Here is a 14,249-nt window from a genome sequence, read left to right on the forward strand (position 1 = left end):
CCTGAATAAAGTCACTACATCCTCTTTCGTTGCTATGACAGCCTCCTCTGGAAGCATACTCAAAATTGCAGCTTTCAAGAATACATACGTTGCCTGGAGGAAAAGAAGAGAAGCAACTAGTTATAGGGCATCTCTAGGTACGTGACATTTCTCTCTTGCAAGTCAGGAATGACCTACAAACCGTCTAGATTTAACATTTAAAAGGCACCAAAGAAACAAAAGGAAATGAAGTCTTACATTGCTGGTTCCTATTGAGAATAACACTTTTCAGTTAATTTTGGCCATTTTCCTACTATACAATGGTAGCATTTACGAGCAAGAAAGTACATAGAATGAACAAGAAATCGTCTCATTTCTCCCAACTTCTCACAAACAGTTCAGAATTAATTTTAATTCTTGTGAAAAGCCTCCTCACCAGGGCATCATAAAATCTACAAAAAAATTATCAAGACTGCTTGATAATTTTTTAAATGAAAATGCATTTCATCCTCAGAGATAAAACCTCTTTGTTGACGAGGACTGTTTGGAGGGCTGTTAGAGCATGTTGTGCTAAGGACCGTGCTTATAAGAAATAGGTATCTAATGCCTATTGACAAATCCCTAAATTGAGAAAGTAGGTTGAAGTCATACTTCTGAACAGTCCCAAAGAAAAAGCATCCTGGACACTTACTAGCAAACAGATAACAGCAACAAAAGCACAGCATTTTACCTTGGACCATTTACTTTCTTTGCAAAGCAGATCAGAATAATAATATGCCTCCATCCAGTTTTGTTGGAATACATATATCCACATCAGCTCCCAGTAACAGAGATGGTGAAATTGTTTCCATTCTTCTTGAACTGAAATGCACTTTCGAAATATCTCTTGTGCCTATAAGTCAATTGCATAAAGCTGATCATCCAGATATTAGACAAGGAGATAATAACCTAATGGAAAAATACATAAATCACTTTGTACAAAAAGAACAAAAGCATCTCTCATTAAACCACTCAATGTGATGAGATATGTTCCTTTCCCTGCATGAAATGATACAATTAAGTTCTGCCTCTTGACTTAGCTTTGTGAGGGGCCTGTGGCACTTTATCATGTGGGAATAGTGAAGTTCCTTCCCGAGGAAGATATAAAATGCAGAATTCTTTAACCAAAGAACTGAACATAAAGCCAGAACTCCCAGAACTTAAAATATACCTTAAACAAAGTTAAAGGCAGACTGGCAGAAGATATTACTACATCCACAACTCTCTAAAATTAATCCTTATCAACAACTATTTAATAAAATCCATATAAAAAGGACAAACAACTCAATGGGAAAATTGTCAAAGATATGATCAGAGAATCAGAGAAAAAGATAAACACGTGATAAACATACACATGAAGAAATTTATAAACTGAAAAACATAAATTTAAAAATTGGATTCTTGGGCACCTGGCTCAGTCAGTTGAGCGTCTGACTTTTGGTTTTGGCTCAGATCATGACCTCAGGATCCTGAGATCAAGCCCCATGTCGGGCTCCAAGCTCAGCACAGAGTCTGCTTGACCCTCTCCCTCCCACTCTGCCCCTCCTCCATCCTGCTCTTGCACAAGTATGTACGTGCTCTCTCTCTCCCTCTGCCTGAAATAAATAAATAAAATCTTTTTAAAACTTAGATTATGTTTTGGTTATAACATGGGCAAAAATACAACAGATAATGTGCAGAGTTGGCAAAGTGCATCGGAAACAAGTATTCTCACATCTTTATAGGCATTTAGATGGAATAAATTTAGTTATTAACCTTAGTTAGAAGGTCAGCTTGGCTAGATTTATCAAGATGCAAACATCTTTGACCTACAAATCCTGATTATCAGAATCTGTGCATGGAAACATACACATAAGGATGTTTACAACAGCACAGTTATAGTAGAAAAATGTCTATCAATAGTGGACTGCTTCACTAAGTACCACATATCCTCCTCATGGAATGAAATCCAGCCATCAAAATGAATGAGGGAGATTTAGATATACTGACCTGGAAAGAAATCCAAGATGTAAGTAGGGAAAAAAAAAAATCAAAGAAAAATATATATGTTTGATTTCATTTGTGTAGAAGAAAATTATTTGTGAGTATACTTATATGAAAAGCCCCACAGTTGTCTTCTTCAAGAGAATTAGTGAATAATTTCCTCTGATGAGGAGTATGTGCAGTACAGTGAAGCTGTATCTTACGCAGGGGAGAGATTTCAAAGTCAATATGCAATACAGAAACGGATAAACTTTCTGAAATTCCTTTAAAGGTGCCCACTTGAATTCTGTATATTCTACTCTGAGCTGCCTCACATACTTAATGTGTAAGTAATAGACTGTATTCAGTAATCTATGTAGAGTAGGATACACACATAAAATTAAATTGGGGCGTTTTGATAACTTATTTTGTCTACATTTCTGTCTAGTGCATATAGCTGAATTTACTTATATTGAATGAGTATGACACAACTCCACCTGACAGACAGCTCCCCAAGTTACTCCCCCCATGATAAATTACCTCCTCCACGTTCCCTTTCAGCAGCTCTATCCGGGCGTGATAAAACAACATGAGGGAGCCCTGGGGAGAAAGAAAGCAGACAGACTGATCAGTGGTCAGCCCTGCCTGACTGCTTATGGCTGAAACATGCACTTGAAATTCTAAGCATACATTTGGAAACTGCTGGAGGAAGGGCGCGAGGAGATTCTCTGCTTCCATAACATTCACTTCTCCTGTACCTAGAAATTCAATAGGAAAATCCTCAGTCTTCACGAAATAGGGGAGACACATAAAAGCAATTCTCTACATATTAGTAAATTATAGCAAACTCCTATTCGTGGAAAAGATAAGAACTGTTAATTTGGCAAGATAGGGCCCTCCCATAACTTTAGTTTAAGAAAAGCTTTAGGACCAACTAATTCTTAAAAATGGAGGGAGCTGGGGCCCCTGGGGGGCCCAGTCATTAGGGTCTACCTTCGGCTTGGGTCATGATCCCGGGGTCCTGGGATCAAGCCCTGCATCAGGCTCCCCGCTTGGCAGGAAGCCTGCTTCTCCCTATCCCACTCCCACTGCTTGTGTTCCCTTTCTTGCTGTCTCTCTCTGTCAAATAAATAAATAAAATCTTAAAAAAAAAAATGGAGGGAGTTATTGTTGAGTCCTAACTGGGTTTTCCGGTTTTAACAGCAATATTAACTTAGCCAAAAATTTAATTTTCTACTCAAAAAGATATCTAATATGAATATGCTAAAACAGGTCACCTTAAATTTTGCAGAATGTTTTTAGTGGAGAACAGATACAAAATAGTCAGGGAAAGCAACCCTCCACACCCTCTGCCAAATGTTACTATGACAAATGTCACTATTTTTCACCTTGACTCAAAAAAAAAAGAGGAAAAAAGTAAACAGATACAGACTACTGGCTCTTGGTGATTTTCTTCCTAATTGTTTTAGTGGAAAAATAATTAACATACAATGTTCTATTGGTTTTGAGGTTACAATCTAAATTCTTTACTTACTCAGATGAAAGGTAGTCAACTTTCTATGACATAAAACATAATCTAGTCCTTACCAAGTATGAGGGAGATGTAAGTATGAAAAGCTAGTATAGTTAGGCAGCATAGTGGAGATCTCATGCTTCTTCCTGATGCACCTTCCTGTAGCTGCAGGAGGCCCAACTCCTGTGGGAAGCAAATGCCTTTTAGAAGGAGAAAACATGATTGACTCAAAAGTCACATTCAGACACTACAGAGGCCAAGTTCTTGTATCTCCACCCACCAAGAAGGTGGAGTTTACTTTTCAAGAGCTTAGAACAGGGACAATGCCTGACCAGAAACAAACTTTACATTTTAAACTGGCATGAGATAAATCTCACAAATTCTTTCTTATTATGTGATTCTAGGGAAAGGATAAAGGCACTGCTCATTCCATAGAAATGTTGACTTTCTCTTATAAAAATATTAATTTATTAAAACATGTTGAGGATCTAAGTGCAATGCATTATGGTGGGTATGAAAAAATAGAGGGTTTTTTAAAAAAACTTTTTAAATTTAAATTCAATTAATTAACATATAATGTGTTACTGGTTTCAGAGATAGAGGTCAGTGGTTCATCGGTCTTATATAATACCCAGTGCTCATTACATCACATTCCCTCCTTAATGTCATGAGCAAATACAGGTTTGTCTTCAAAGATCTTTCTATCAAATAGGGAAGACACTACATGAGCATACGGTTGTACTAGAATATGGTGAATGTCGTAAGAAAGATGTATGGTTCTGAGTTAGGAGTACATAAGCCTCACTGGGAGAGAATAAGGGACAGATGGAGGAATAGCTGACATTTATCTCAAACCTAATGTATGGAGAGGCTCTCACAAGAACATTATTTGGGAGGCTGCCGGCTAGGGAGGATATCCAAGATACGAGGGCAGGAGAAGCACAGAAAACAGAAAAGCACAGGACCCGTGGGGTGGGTGGGGGTGGGGTGGGGAGCAACAGCTTCAAATACTTGTTCTCATACAGTTCTCCAAACCTGCCCTCTTCACTAATAGGGACGGCTATTTCAATAAGGCAATCCTGGTAATAGCATATTGAGTGTTAGGTTTAATAAATGTTATACACTACAAAAACAGCCATACAGAAATATAATGAATGAAACAGGGAAAACAAAATTTCCTTGCTTAGTTTTATCATGAAACTTAAAAAAGTGCAAGGAAACCCAAAACACCATGACTATTTTTGACCCATGTGAATCATAAAATGGGAGACATGGAAAACTAGCCCAATTTCCTGGTTTTACAGAACACTCTGGGGTTGCTAAAAGGTTAAGGAAGCATATTTTAAACACACAAGAGTACCAAAGTCCAGCAAGTAGCCACGTTAGTAAAACATAATTTTTAATCCCAGAACTTAGGTAACAAAGATTTAAAAAAAAAAATTAGCTTTCAATAGAAAAACCATCGCATCTCCTGAAAAGCATGATCAAGACCCCCATGACTTTTTACTGTCCTGCAAACAAATGGTCAATAACCGTCATGCTAGTTATGAAGATGTGCTGCACTGTCCTCATATTCAGTAAATAATGTTTTATCTTTCCCTTCAAAATTAAGATAAAATTAAATGAGTACCCTGTTTCCCGAAAATCCTATAAATTCTAGCAGTCTGATAATCCGGGCTGGTAAAAGGGAGAGCATCTGCAAGAAGAAAAAAAAAAAAGTCTATTTGTTAGTGTATCTATCTACAGATAAATATTAACCTCCGAACAACTTAAAGGTTTCATGATTCGATAATAGGAAGTATTAGAACCAAGTCTGAACCACTATACATACATATCTCAATCATCACATATTGCACATACGGTTAATCATCACTTGTGAATTAATTTCACTTACCTAAGACAACGAACCTAAAAAATTAAAAAACCAACCAACCAAACAAACAAACAACAACAAGAACAGCAAAATCCCTGCCCTTTTCAGGACGCTGGAGAGAATACTTGCTCCTCTTATGTGCAGTGATGAAGTGCTAAGAAGGGAATCTCTCAGTGCCCACTTGCAAACAAGACCCCTTTTTAACATTTCTTTTCCAGAAAGCGAGGCTGTTGAATTCTGCATAATATGTAGGCACCACCTAAAAGTGAACAGCATGGCCCTCTAGTTGCTTTCTAGAACATCCCTGGGGAACAGTGGGGAGGGGAAATCCAGGGAGGGCAAAAACAGGTCACCTGCTTGTTCACTTTGCCTAGAAGGAGAAATGGCCATGTGTGTGATTCTATATGGGTTCATCGGCTGGAGCCAATGGTTTGGCTGTTTGGCTGGATGGTCAGGGATTTGAAAGGAATATCATTAGAATATTAATGACAAGGAAGTCTAAGGAAGAGTATAAACCTCCCCGGATGGGAAAAAAACATGAAGATATTTGTGTTGCAAGTGAATGTTCACCAAAGCCCGACCTCAGCAGAGGAGGATCTGAATAATCAAGGGAATAGGATGACCCGTGGTGACAGCCAGCCGGCCTCTTTCCCCAGACACCCCTACCGATGACTAACTGGGCTCATGAACAAAGTGGCCACGGTGATGTACACATTCATGCGTATTGTTCCCTTTTCCAATGCATTTTCTCATTAATTACAGTCAAACCTTAATAAATTTCAAAATCTCTAAATAACATATTATAATTTGACAAATATCTATTCAAACTTCCACCTCTCCCACAGCATCAAAATCATGCCTCAAGATACATGATTACTGCTCACCTATTTTCAATTCCAGAGCTACCATTGCTAAAGCCACAATATTTATGATGTGGAAATGGAACCAGATTCCTGGCTCCTTGTTACCAAAAATGTTGCTAGTCCATTTAGCGTGCTGCCTGCTTCCCCTCCTGTACAATCCAAACCTACTCTAAGCATGTGCAGAACTTTACAACACATACTGGCCAAAGTTACCACTGGGTCACAACACAAAAAAATTCAATCCCACTCTAGCCATTTGTCAACCAAACCCAGGCAGATGTTCACACACCGTAGAGAAGGCTCTGGAAACCTTAGGTTCTGTTAAAAAAGCTTCTGGCGCCTATTTTATAATTATTTACTTACCAAATTAAAGGCACCTATTCCAAGCTTGACACCCCCTTCAAATTCATAGAAGAACTGTTGTTCATCTTTATTCTTCTGAATTACATGCAGGATAGAAAGACATTCTCTGGATTGAAGAAAAAAGTTACTGCATAAGTTTTATTATGACTCTGAAAATTAATGTGAAGTCAAAATTCACACGGACATGCTATAAGATAAATGTCACTAGCCAAAATGCTAGGTGATTTTTCAACAGAGGAAACTGTGCTGAGTTTAACCTTAAAGGCTACTTGGGTAAATAGTCATGAAGGAAAAACTAACACACCCATTTCTGCCCTGTTTATCAGGAGCAATCTTCCAGGGTTCAAACATCAGCACGCAGGACTCCAGAGCCCCAGGACCACAGGGCTGTGACCTCACAACTTTCCAGCAATGTCTCATAGAAGACTTCCCAGGGGTGCTCCATTCCTCGGTTCCTGTGCAGGCTTAACAACCCTACTTTCTACCGAGTATCCAAGAAGCTACTGCCAAAAAGATGTGAATTTCAGTGTGATCACCATGATCTCAAATAGACCTGATAAATTAGAGCTTGCAAGTAGGAAAGACTGAAAAAGGACAGAAAATTCTATCACTGCACAATTTGTCTTTCTTTTTCCTATTCCATCCAAGCAATTCTTTCCTTTTTCTCATTTTAATTTCTTTTCTGTGCCTTTCCCCCCTTCCCTTCATGTCTTCAAAAGGCAAATACTTATTCAGAGAAATGCAAATTAAAACAATGACAAAGATATAAAACTTGGTAATGAACAGGAGTTGCTTACCAAATTGACAAATATATATTTAAAGGTAATAAGAAATAACCAGATATTAGGTATCACCTTGTGTAATATAATTATAAAGCATACAACTTCATTTATGATGTATTCTAGCCAAATTTATTTAACCTGAATCCAGAAAGCCTACAGATCTAATTTCCAGTTACAGGGAATATAAGGCTCTAGAAGAACACTATGGAATAAAAGTAATTATGCCCTCCTCCAAGCTCATATGTTGAAGCTCTAAGCCCCAGTGTGAGGATATATGAAGGTAGGGATTTTTAGGAGGTAATTAAAGGTGGGGTCCTACTCTGATAAGACTGGTGACCTCAGAAGAAGAGAAAGAGAGATTATCTCTCTCTTGGCACTTTTAGGGCTGAGAGAGAAGGCAGCTAGCTCTCTGTATATAAGCCTGAGCTCTCTCCAGAAGCTGACCACGCTGGCACCCTGATCTTGGACTTGCAACCTCCAGAACTCGGAGAAAATAAAATTCTGTTCTTTAGCAGAAACTCCAGAAAGCCATCAAGCAAATCCATGGGATATTCTGCAGGACAACTGGCTTGGGCTTTTCAACAACAATCATGAATAGACAGATGGTTCTAGAATAAAAGATACTAAATGGGGGTGCCTGGGTGGCTCAGTGGGTTAAGGCCTCTGCCTTCGGCTCAGGTCATGATCCAGGGTCCTGGGATCGAGCCCCGCATCGGGCTCTCTGCTCAGCGAGGAGCCTGCTTCTCCCTCTCTCTCTCTGCCTGCCTCTCTGCCTACTGTGGTCTCTGTCAAATAAATAAAATCTTAAAAAAAAAAAAAAGATACTAAATGGACATAAACATAGGATGCAGGAGACAGTCCTGTGCTATGTCCTGGTACAGACATACCAGCAGTAAAAGAAACCAGGAAAACGTGAAGATAGACTAGAGTATTACATGAAATGAAGATTTATTCACATGGAAAAGCAAAGATCATTAACTAAAAAAAGCAAGTTACAAAAGAGTATGCACATTAAAAAGTACACCTATCTTTAGATTTGGATAGAAAATATTCTGAAATAATATATACTCAGTTTCACAGACATCATCACTGTGTGAAAAGAATATGGATTCTGTATGTTAATAGCTGCTCATCTACCCTCTCATATTTTCCTAAATATATGTGCCATTTTCACAATAATAAGCATTATTTTAATTTTTTTAATGGAAAATCAGTGCTGGCAAAGGAAAGAACAAATAGACATATTCATCTACTTTGGTAAGAGGTGGTTATAGTATGGAAATTGGCAAACTATGGGAACATAAGCATGTTCATTCTTTCTATTATTGTCTATGCTTATACCACACATAGAGTTGAGTAGCTACAACAGAGATCTTATGACCCACTAAGCCAAACATATTTACTATCTAGCCCTTTAAGAAAAAGTTTGCCAAGCCAATTATTTTTGAGAATGATTTTGCAATATATATCAAGTCTTAAACACAGGCGTACCTTTAACCCAATAAATCTAATTTTATTCTAAGGAACTAGCATGGATAAACACAAAACTCACTTATAAGGAGAGATACTGTATTACTATTTATAATGAAAATGTATAAACAAGCTAAACTGGCAACAACAGGAAATTAATTAAGAAGAGAGCCACAGGATTGCATATATTTATACATACACATGGGTGGTATACCCACATAACGGAATGCTACATAGCCATTAAAATCCATGAACTAAAAATATTTATGAATATTTGACCTAAATTTGTGACATGAAGTGAGAAAGGAAATTTCAAAATGACATGAAGAATATGATTTCATTACATAAAGAGATAATTATATACGCTCATATGCATGCATTAAGAATGCGAACATGAAATATATCAATAAGATGGCAGGAGGTAGAAATGATTTTCAGAATTCTTTTCGTTTTTAATCAAAATATAAATGTTCTATGTTCTGGTCATAGATGATTGTTGTAAGATCTTCAAATAACATGGAGAAAGTGTAAGTGCCCTGCATGACTATCCCACAGAGAGATGGTCACTGCTAACAGCCTGGTACATAACCTTCTAGGGGGTTTTATGCTTTAGTAAGAATGCAAACTTTAAAAACCACAAATAGGACCATATAGTATATACTATCCTATGGGTTGTATTGATGATTTTCTATGAAAATGCATGAGAGCTACCTTATTTTTTAACAAGTGCATATTTTTCTATTTTATGGAATAATTTCTTTAACCAAATTCCATTATGAAATATTTACATTGTTTCCAAATTTTCCATATTATAAACAATGTTGCTAAAAGTATGCTTGTACATTCATCAAGTACTTTTCCTATATCAAGTACTGTAACTATAGTTAATCTATCACAACTATCCTTAGGATAAATTCCTAGAAAAGGGACTTCTGAGATCAAAGGTGATATACTTTCTTAATTTTGATACATATTATTAAAACATCCTTCAGAAAACTCTATCAGTTTAGATTCCCACCAACTTATGAGCTCCTCACACTGGCATTTGCCCTGAATCATTTATCACATTTCCATTTGTATTTTTTATTATGGTGTATTTTGCCCGATGAAAACTGAAATGTTTATTTGGCCAAGTCAGTCTTTTTGGTTCCTGATTTTATGTCACACTCAAAAAGGCTTCTGAAATTGACATCATGTATCTACTGATATGATACACTACTAAAAACACAATATCACTTGTATGGTATTCTTGCCATAGATGCAAAATCTGGATGGAATCATGAAGAAACATTAGATTAGTTCCCATTGAGAGATATTCTACAAAATAATTGCCCAGTATACTTCAAGAATGTCAAGGTCATAAAAATAAAGAAGGACTGAGGGACTCTTCCAGATTAAAAAAGACAGACTGAAGAAACGTAACAACTAAATGCAACATCCCCAATCCTGGATTCAATCCTGGACCAGAAAAAGGATATTAGTGGTACAATTAGAGAAATCAGAGTAAAATCAGTGGAGTAATTGATACTTCTGTGTCAATGTTAGTTTCTTGGTATTAATAATTATTACTGTGAAAAAATAATTATTACTGTGGTTCTGTAAGATGTTAACATTTGTGACTCTGAATGAGGAATACATAAAAATTCTTTGTAAAAATTCTGAAGTTATTTCAAAGTGAAAAATTTTAAATAAAAGTGTAAAGGCTTTTGTGTTTTAGGACTATAAAAATATTTTCCTTATGTTTTCAATAGTACCATTTTTTTTTTTTTTAAAGATTTTATTTATTTATTTGACAGAGAGATCACAAGCAGGCAGAAAGGCAGGCAGAGAGAGAGGAGGAAGCAGGCTCCCCTAGAGAGCAGAGAGCCCGATGCGGGGCTCGATCCCAGGACTCTGAGATCATGACCTGAGCCGAAGGCAGCGGCTTAACCCACTGAGCCACCCAGGCGCCCCCAATAGTACCATTTTTAAAATATTTTAGTATTAGAGGAGCTGGGTGGCTCAGTTAAGCATCTGACTGTTGGTTTCAGCTCAGGTCATGATCTCAGCATTGTGAGACTGACCCTTGCGTTGGGCTCTGCTCAGCACAGTCTGCTGTAGATTCTTCCCCGCCACCCAACTCCTCCTGAACATGCACGCTCTCTCTTTTTCTCTCAAATAAATAAATAAAATCTTTTTAAAAATTTTAATATTAAATCTACATGTAATTTATTTTTATGCTCTTTTTCCAGAAGGAAGAACCAATTTTCCCAAAAAGTATCTATTTTTCCCACTATTCTGAAAGAGACCTATGCATACATAGGAATTTCACTATTTTTAATTCCCAAGTAAATGTCTGTGTGTATGTACAAAAGTACATGAGTGCACACACTGATACGTTTGTGCCATTTTAAGACTACTTGAATTCATCCTGGTTTTTAAGTTCTGATGACTAGAAAAGCAATTAGCTCTTTAACATCCTTTTATTATCATCTAAAAAGTATTTCTTTGTTTTCTCAAAGATTTTATTTATTCATGAGAGACAGAGAGAGAGAAAGAGAGAGGGAAACAGAGGCAGAGGGAGAAGCAGGCTTGCCACAGAGCAGGGAGCCCCATGCGGAACTCGATTCCAGGACCCTGGGATCACCACCAGAGCTGAAGGCAGATGCTTAACTGACTAAGCTACCCAGGAGTCCATAGCATCTAAAAAGTATTTCAAGAGGGGTGCTTGGGTGGCTCAGTCAGTTAAATATCTGCCTTCAGCTCAGGTCATGAACCCAGGATCCTGGGATCAAGTCCTGCAACAGGCTCCTTGCTCAGCAGGGAACCTACCTTTCCCCCTCTCCCACCCTCTGCTTGTGCATGTGCTCTCTCTCTGTCAAACAAAAGAAAAAAAAATTTTTTAAGAAAAATGATTTCAAGAAGAAAACTAGAAACAATAGTCAATTTCCCAAAACTCTCCCCTACCTCCACGATTTTGAATGAAATATAATTTTATGAAATCACTTAGGGTAAAATTATCTCCTAAGATACTAAATCTTGGTTCCGCTCTCACTAATGGGGATCTGCTTTTTTTTTTAAAGATTTTATTTATTTATTTGATATAGAGAGAGAGATCACAAGTAGGCAGGGCAGCAGGCAGAGAGAGAGGGGGGAAGCAGGCTCCCCGCTGAGCAGAGAGTGCTCCCCGCTGAGCAGAGAGCCCCATGTGGGGCTCGATCCCAGAACCCTGAGCCAAAGGCAGAGGCTGAACCCACTGAGTCACCAGGCACCCCCCTGCCTTTTTTTTTAAGGTTTTATTTATTTATTTGACAGACAAATCTCAGGACCCAGAGATCGTGACCTGAGCCAAAGGCGGAGGCTTAACCCACTGAGCCACCCAGGCGGCCCTCGGGATCTGCTAATAATGATACACATACTAGCTTATATTAGATTAACTCCCCCCCAGATAACAACTATAAACTTTGAATTTAAATATACATTTAAAATGCATTTTCAGGCACTGGAAAGTGAAAACAAAAAGTAGTAAAAAAGTGGAGAAGAGCTGAACTTTGAAAGGTGGGAACATCTCTCACACCAACTTTATATTTACATGGCTAGTCAGCTGAAGGTATTCTTGAATCCACTCAACGTGGGGTGCCTAGAACTGATACAGAAAGCCACAGTCCTATTATTGGGCCATCTGGGTGGCTCAGCTGGTCAAATGTCTGACTCTTGGTTTCGGCTCTGGTCGTGATCTCATGGGTCATAAGACTGAGCCCCAGGTCAGACTAGGTGCTCAGTGAGGGAGTCTGCTTGAAGATTCTCTCCCTCTGCCCCTCCCCCCATGCTTGGGCACACCTCACATGCTCTCACTCTCTCGCTCTCTCAAATAAATTAATAAATACATCTTTATGAAAAAATAATTTGACACAGCATTGTGGGGCTTCTAATATATTTAAGTGTGGTATCAAAGAATAGTATAAAAGACAAATGGTCAGTGAAACTATATTTTCACAAAGTTCTTATATTTTATAAGAACTTATGGGCAGGAGTATATTAACTCTAAGTTGACTGTGATAAGTTAAGAAGGATATTATAATCACTAGAATGATCTTTAAAAAATTAAAGAGGGCTACAGCTAAGAAAACAATAGAGTGATTACACTGGAATATATATACATACATATATATATGTATGTATATATATTTAAAATTTTAATAATGCAAAAAAGGCAAAAAAAGAAGTGAGAAAACCAAACGAGGCAAGAGCACAAGAAAAATGGTAGCCACAAGTACAAACATATCATTTGTTATACTGAATAAAAAAGCAAGACCCAACTATAAGCATCTTTAAGAACTGCAATTTACATATAAAAACAAAGATAGGTTTAAAGAACATGTCATGCTACACTTAACACTAGTTATAAAAAAGCATGAGTAGCTATATTAATGTCAGACAAAACAGACTTCTAGACAAATATTTATTATAAGGAGTTCAGTAGAGACATTTCATAATGATAAAAAGGTTAAGTCATGGGGTGCCTGGGTGACTCAGTGGGTTAAAGCCTCTGCCTTCAGCTAAGGTCATGATCCCAGGGTCCTGGGATCGAGACCTGCAACGGGCTCCTTGCTGAGCAGGGAGCCTGCTTCCCCAAAACCCCCCCCCCCCCCCACGTGCTTGTGATCTCACTCTCTCTGTCAAATAAATAAATAAAATCTTTGAAAAAAAAAAAAAAGGTTAAGTCATTGGGAAGATAAAATAAAATATATATAAACCTAATAACAGAGGCTCTAAATATACAATGCAAAAACTGACAGAACTAAAGAAAGAAATGGGTGATCCTGAATCAAAGCAGGAGGTTTTTCACTCTGTGAGCAAATGATAGAGCAGCTAGATAAAAATCAGTGAGGATATAGAAGATATGGACAACAGTATGGTCCATCCTAACTGAGCACTTAAATCACTACAGAAAATTCTATCAAGCAGTGCTACTCTAGAGTCTGGACCAAAGACATACCTGTAACTTTAAATATACAAATTGATTTTAGAAGAGAAAAATGAAGATTATATAATTAGAAATTCTGTCAGTACCTTTTTACCAGCTATTTTTCTCCAGTTTGCATTTAAACTTAAATTCCGTTGTCCTATAGCACTGAATATATACACAGTAAGCCAAAAAATCGTGCATTTTTACCAACACCAAATAAAACCTAGTCATATGTTATGAGAATTCTGAAGTACAAATTTGACAGAATACAAGAATCATTTAAAAATGACATCTTAGGGGCACCTGGGTCACTCAGTGGGTTAATCTTCTGTTAGGCTTGGGTCATGATATCAGGGTCCCGGGACTGAGCCCGCATCGGGCTCTCTGCTCAGTGGGGAGCCTGCTTCCCCCTCTCTCTCCATCTGCCTCTCTGCCTACTTGTGATATCTTTCTCTGT

General features: G+C 37.7%; 1 protein-coding gene across 1 annotated transcript in view; it reads right to left on the reverse strand.

The window, feature by feature from the left end:
- Positions 1 to 14,249, reverse strand: part of LOC111156596 (tetratricopeptide repeat domain 39B) — a 126,384-nt gene that overhangs the window by 24,784 nt on the left and 87,351 nt on the right. Inside the window, exons 9-15 of the mRNA XM_022517584.1 lie at positions 6,593 to 6,698; positions 5,124 to 5,189; positions 3,568 to 3,676; positions 2,671 to 2,738; positions 2,521 to 2,580; positions 710 to 871; positions 2 to 93 (exon numbers count right to left, since the gene is read on the reverse strand). Coding sequence (XP_022373292.1) covers positions 2 to 93; positions 710 to 871; positions 2,521 to 2,580; positions 2,671 to 2,738; positions 3,568 to 3,676; positions 5,124 to 5,189; positions 6,593 to 6,698 — 663 coding nt within the window. The remainder of the gene's footprint in view (position 1; positions 94 to 709; positions 872 to 2,520; positions 2,581 to 2,670; positions 2,739 to 3,567; positions 3,677 to 5,123; positions 5,190 to 6,592; positions 6,699 to 14,249) is intronic.

The sequence above is a fragment of the Enhydra lutris genome, unplaced genomic scaffold, assembly GCF_002288905.1.
Source record: "Enhydra lutris kenyoni isolate GAN:26980312 unplaced genomic scaffold, ASM228890v2 scaffoldscaffold47, whole genome shotgun sequence".
Classification (NCBI taxonomy): Eukaryota; Metazoa; Chordata; class Mammalia; order Carnivora; family Mustelidae; genus Enhydra; species Enhydra lutris.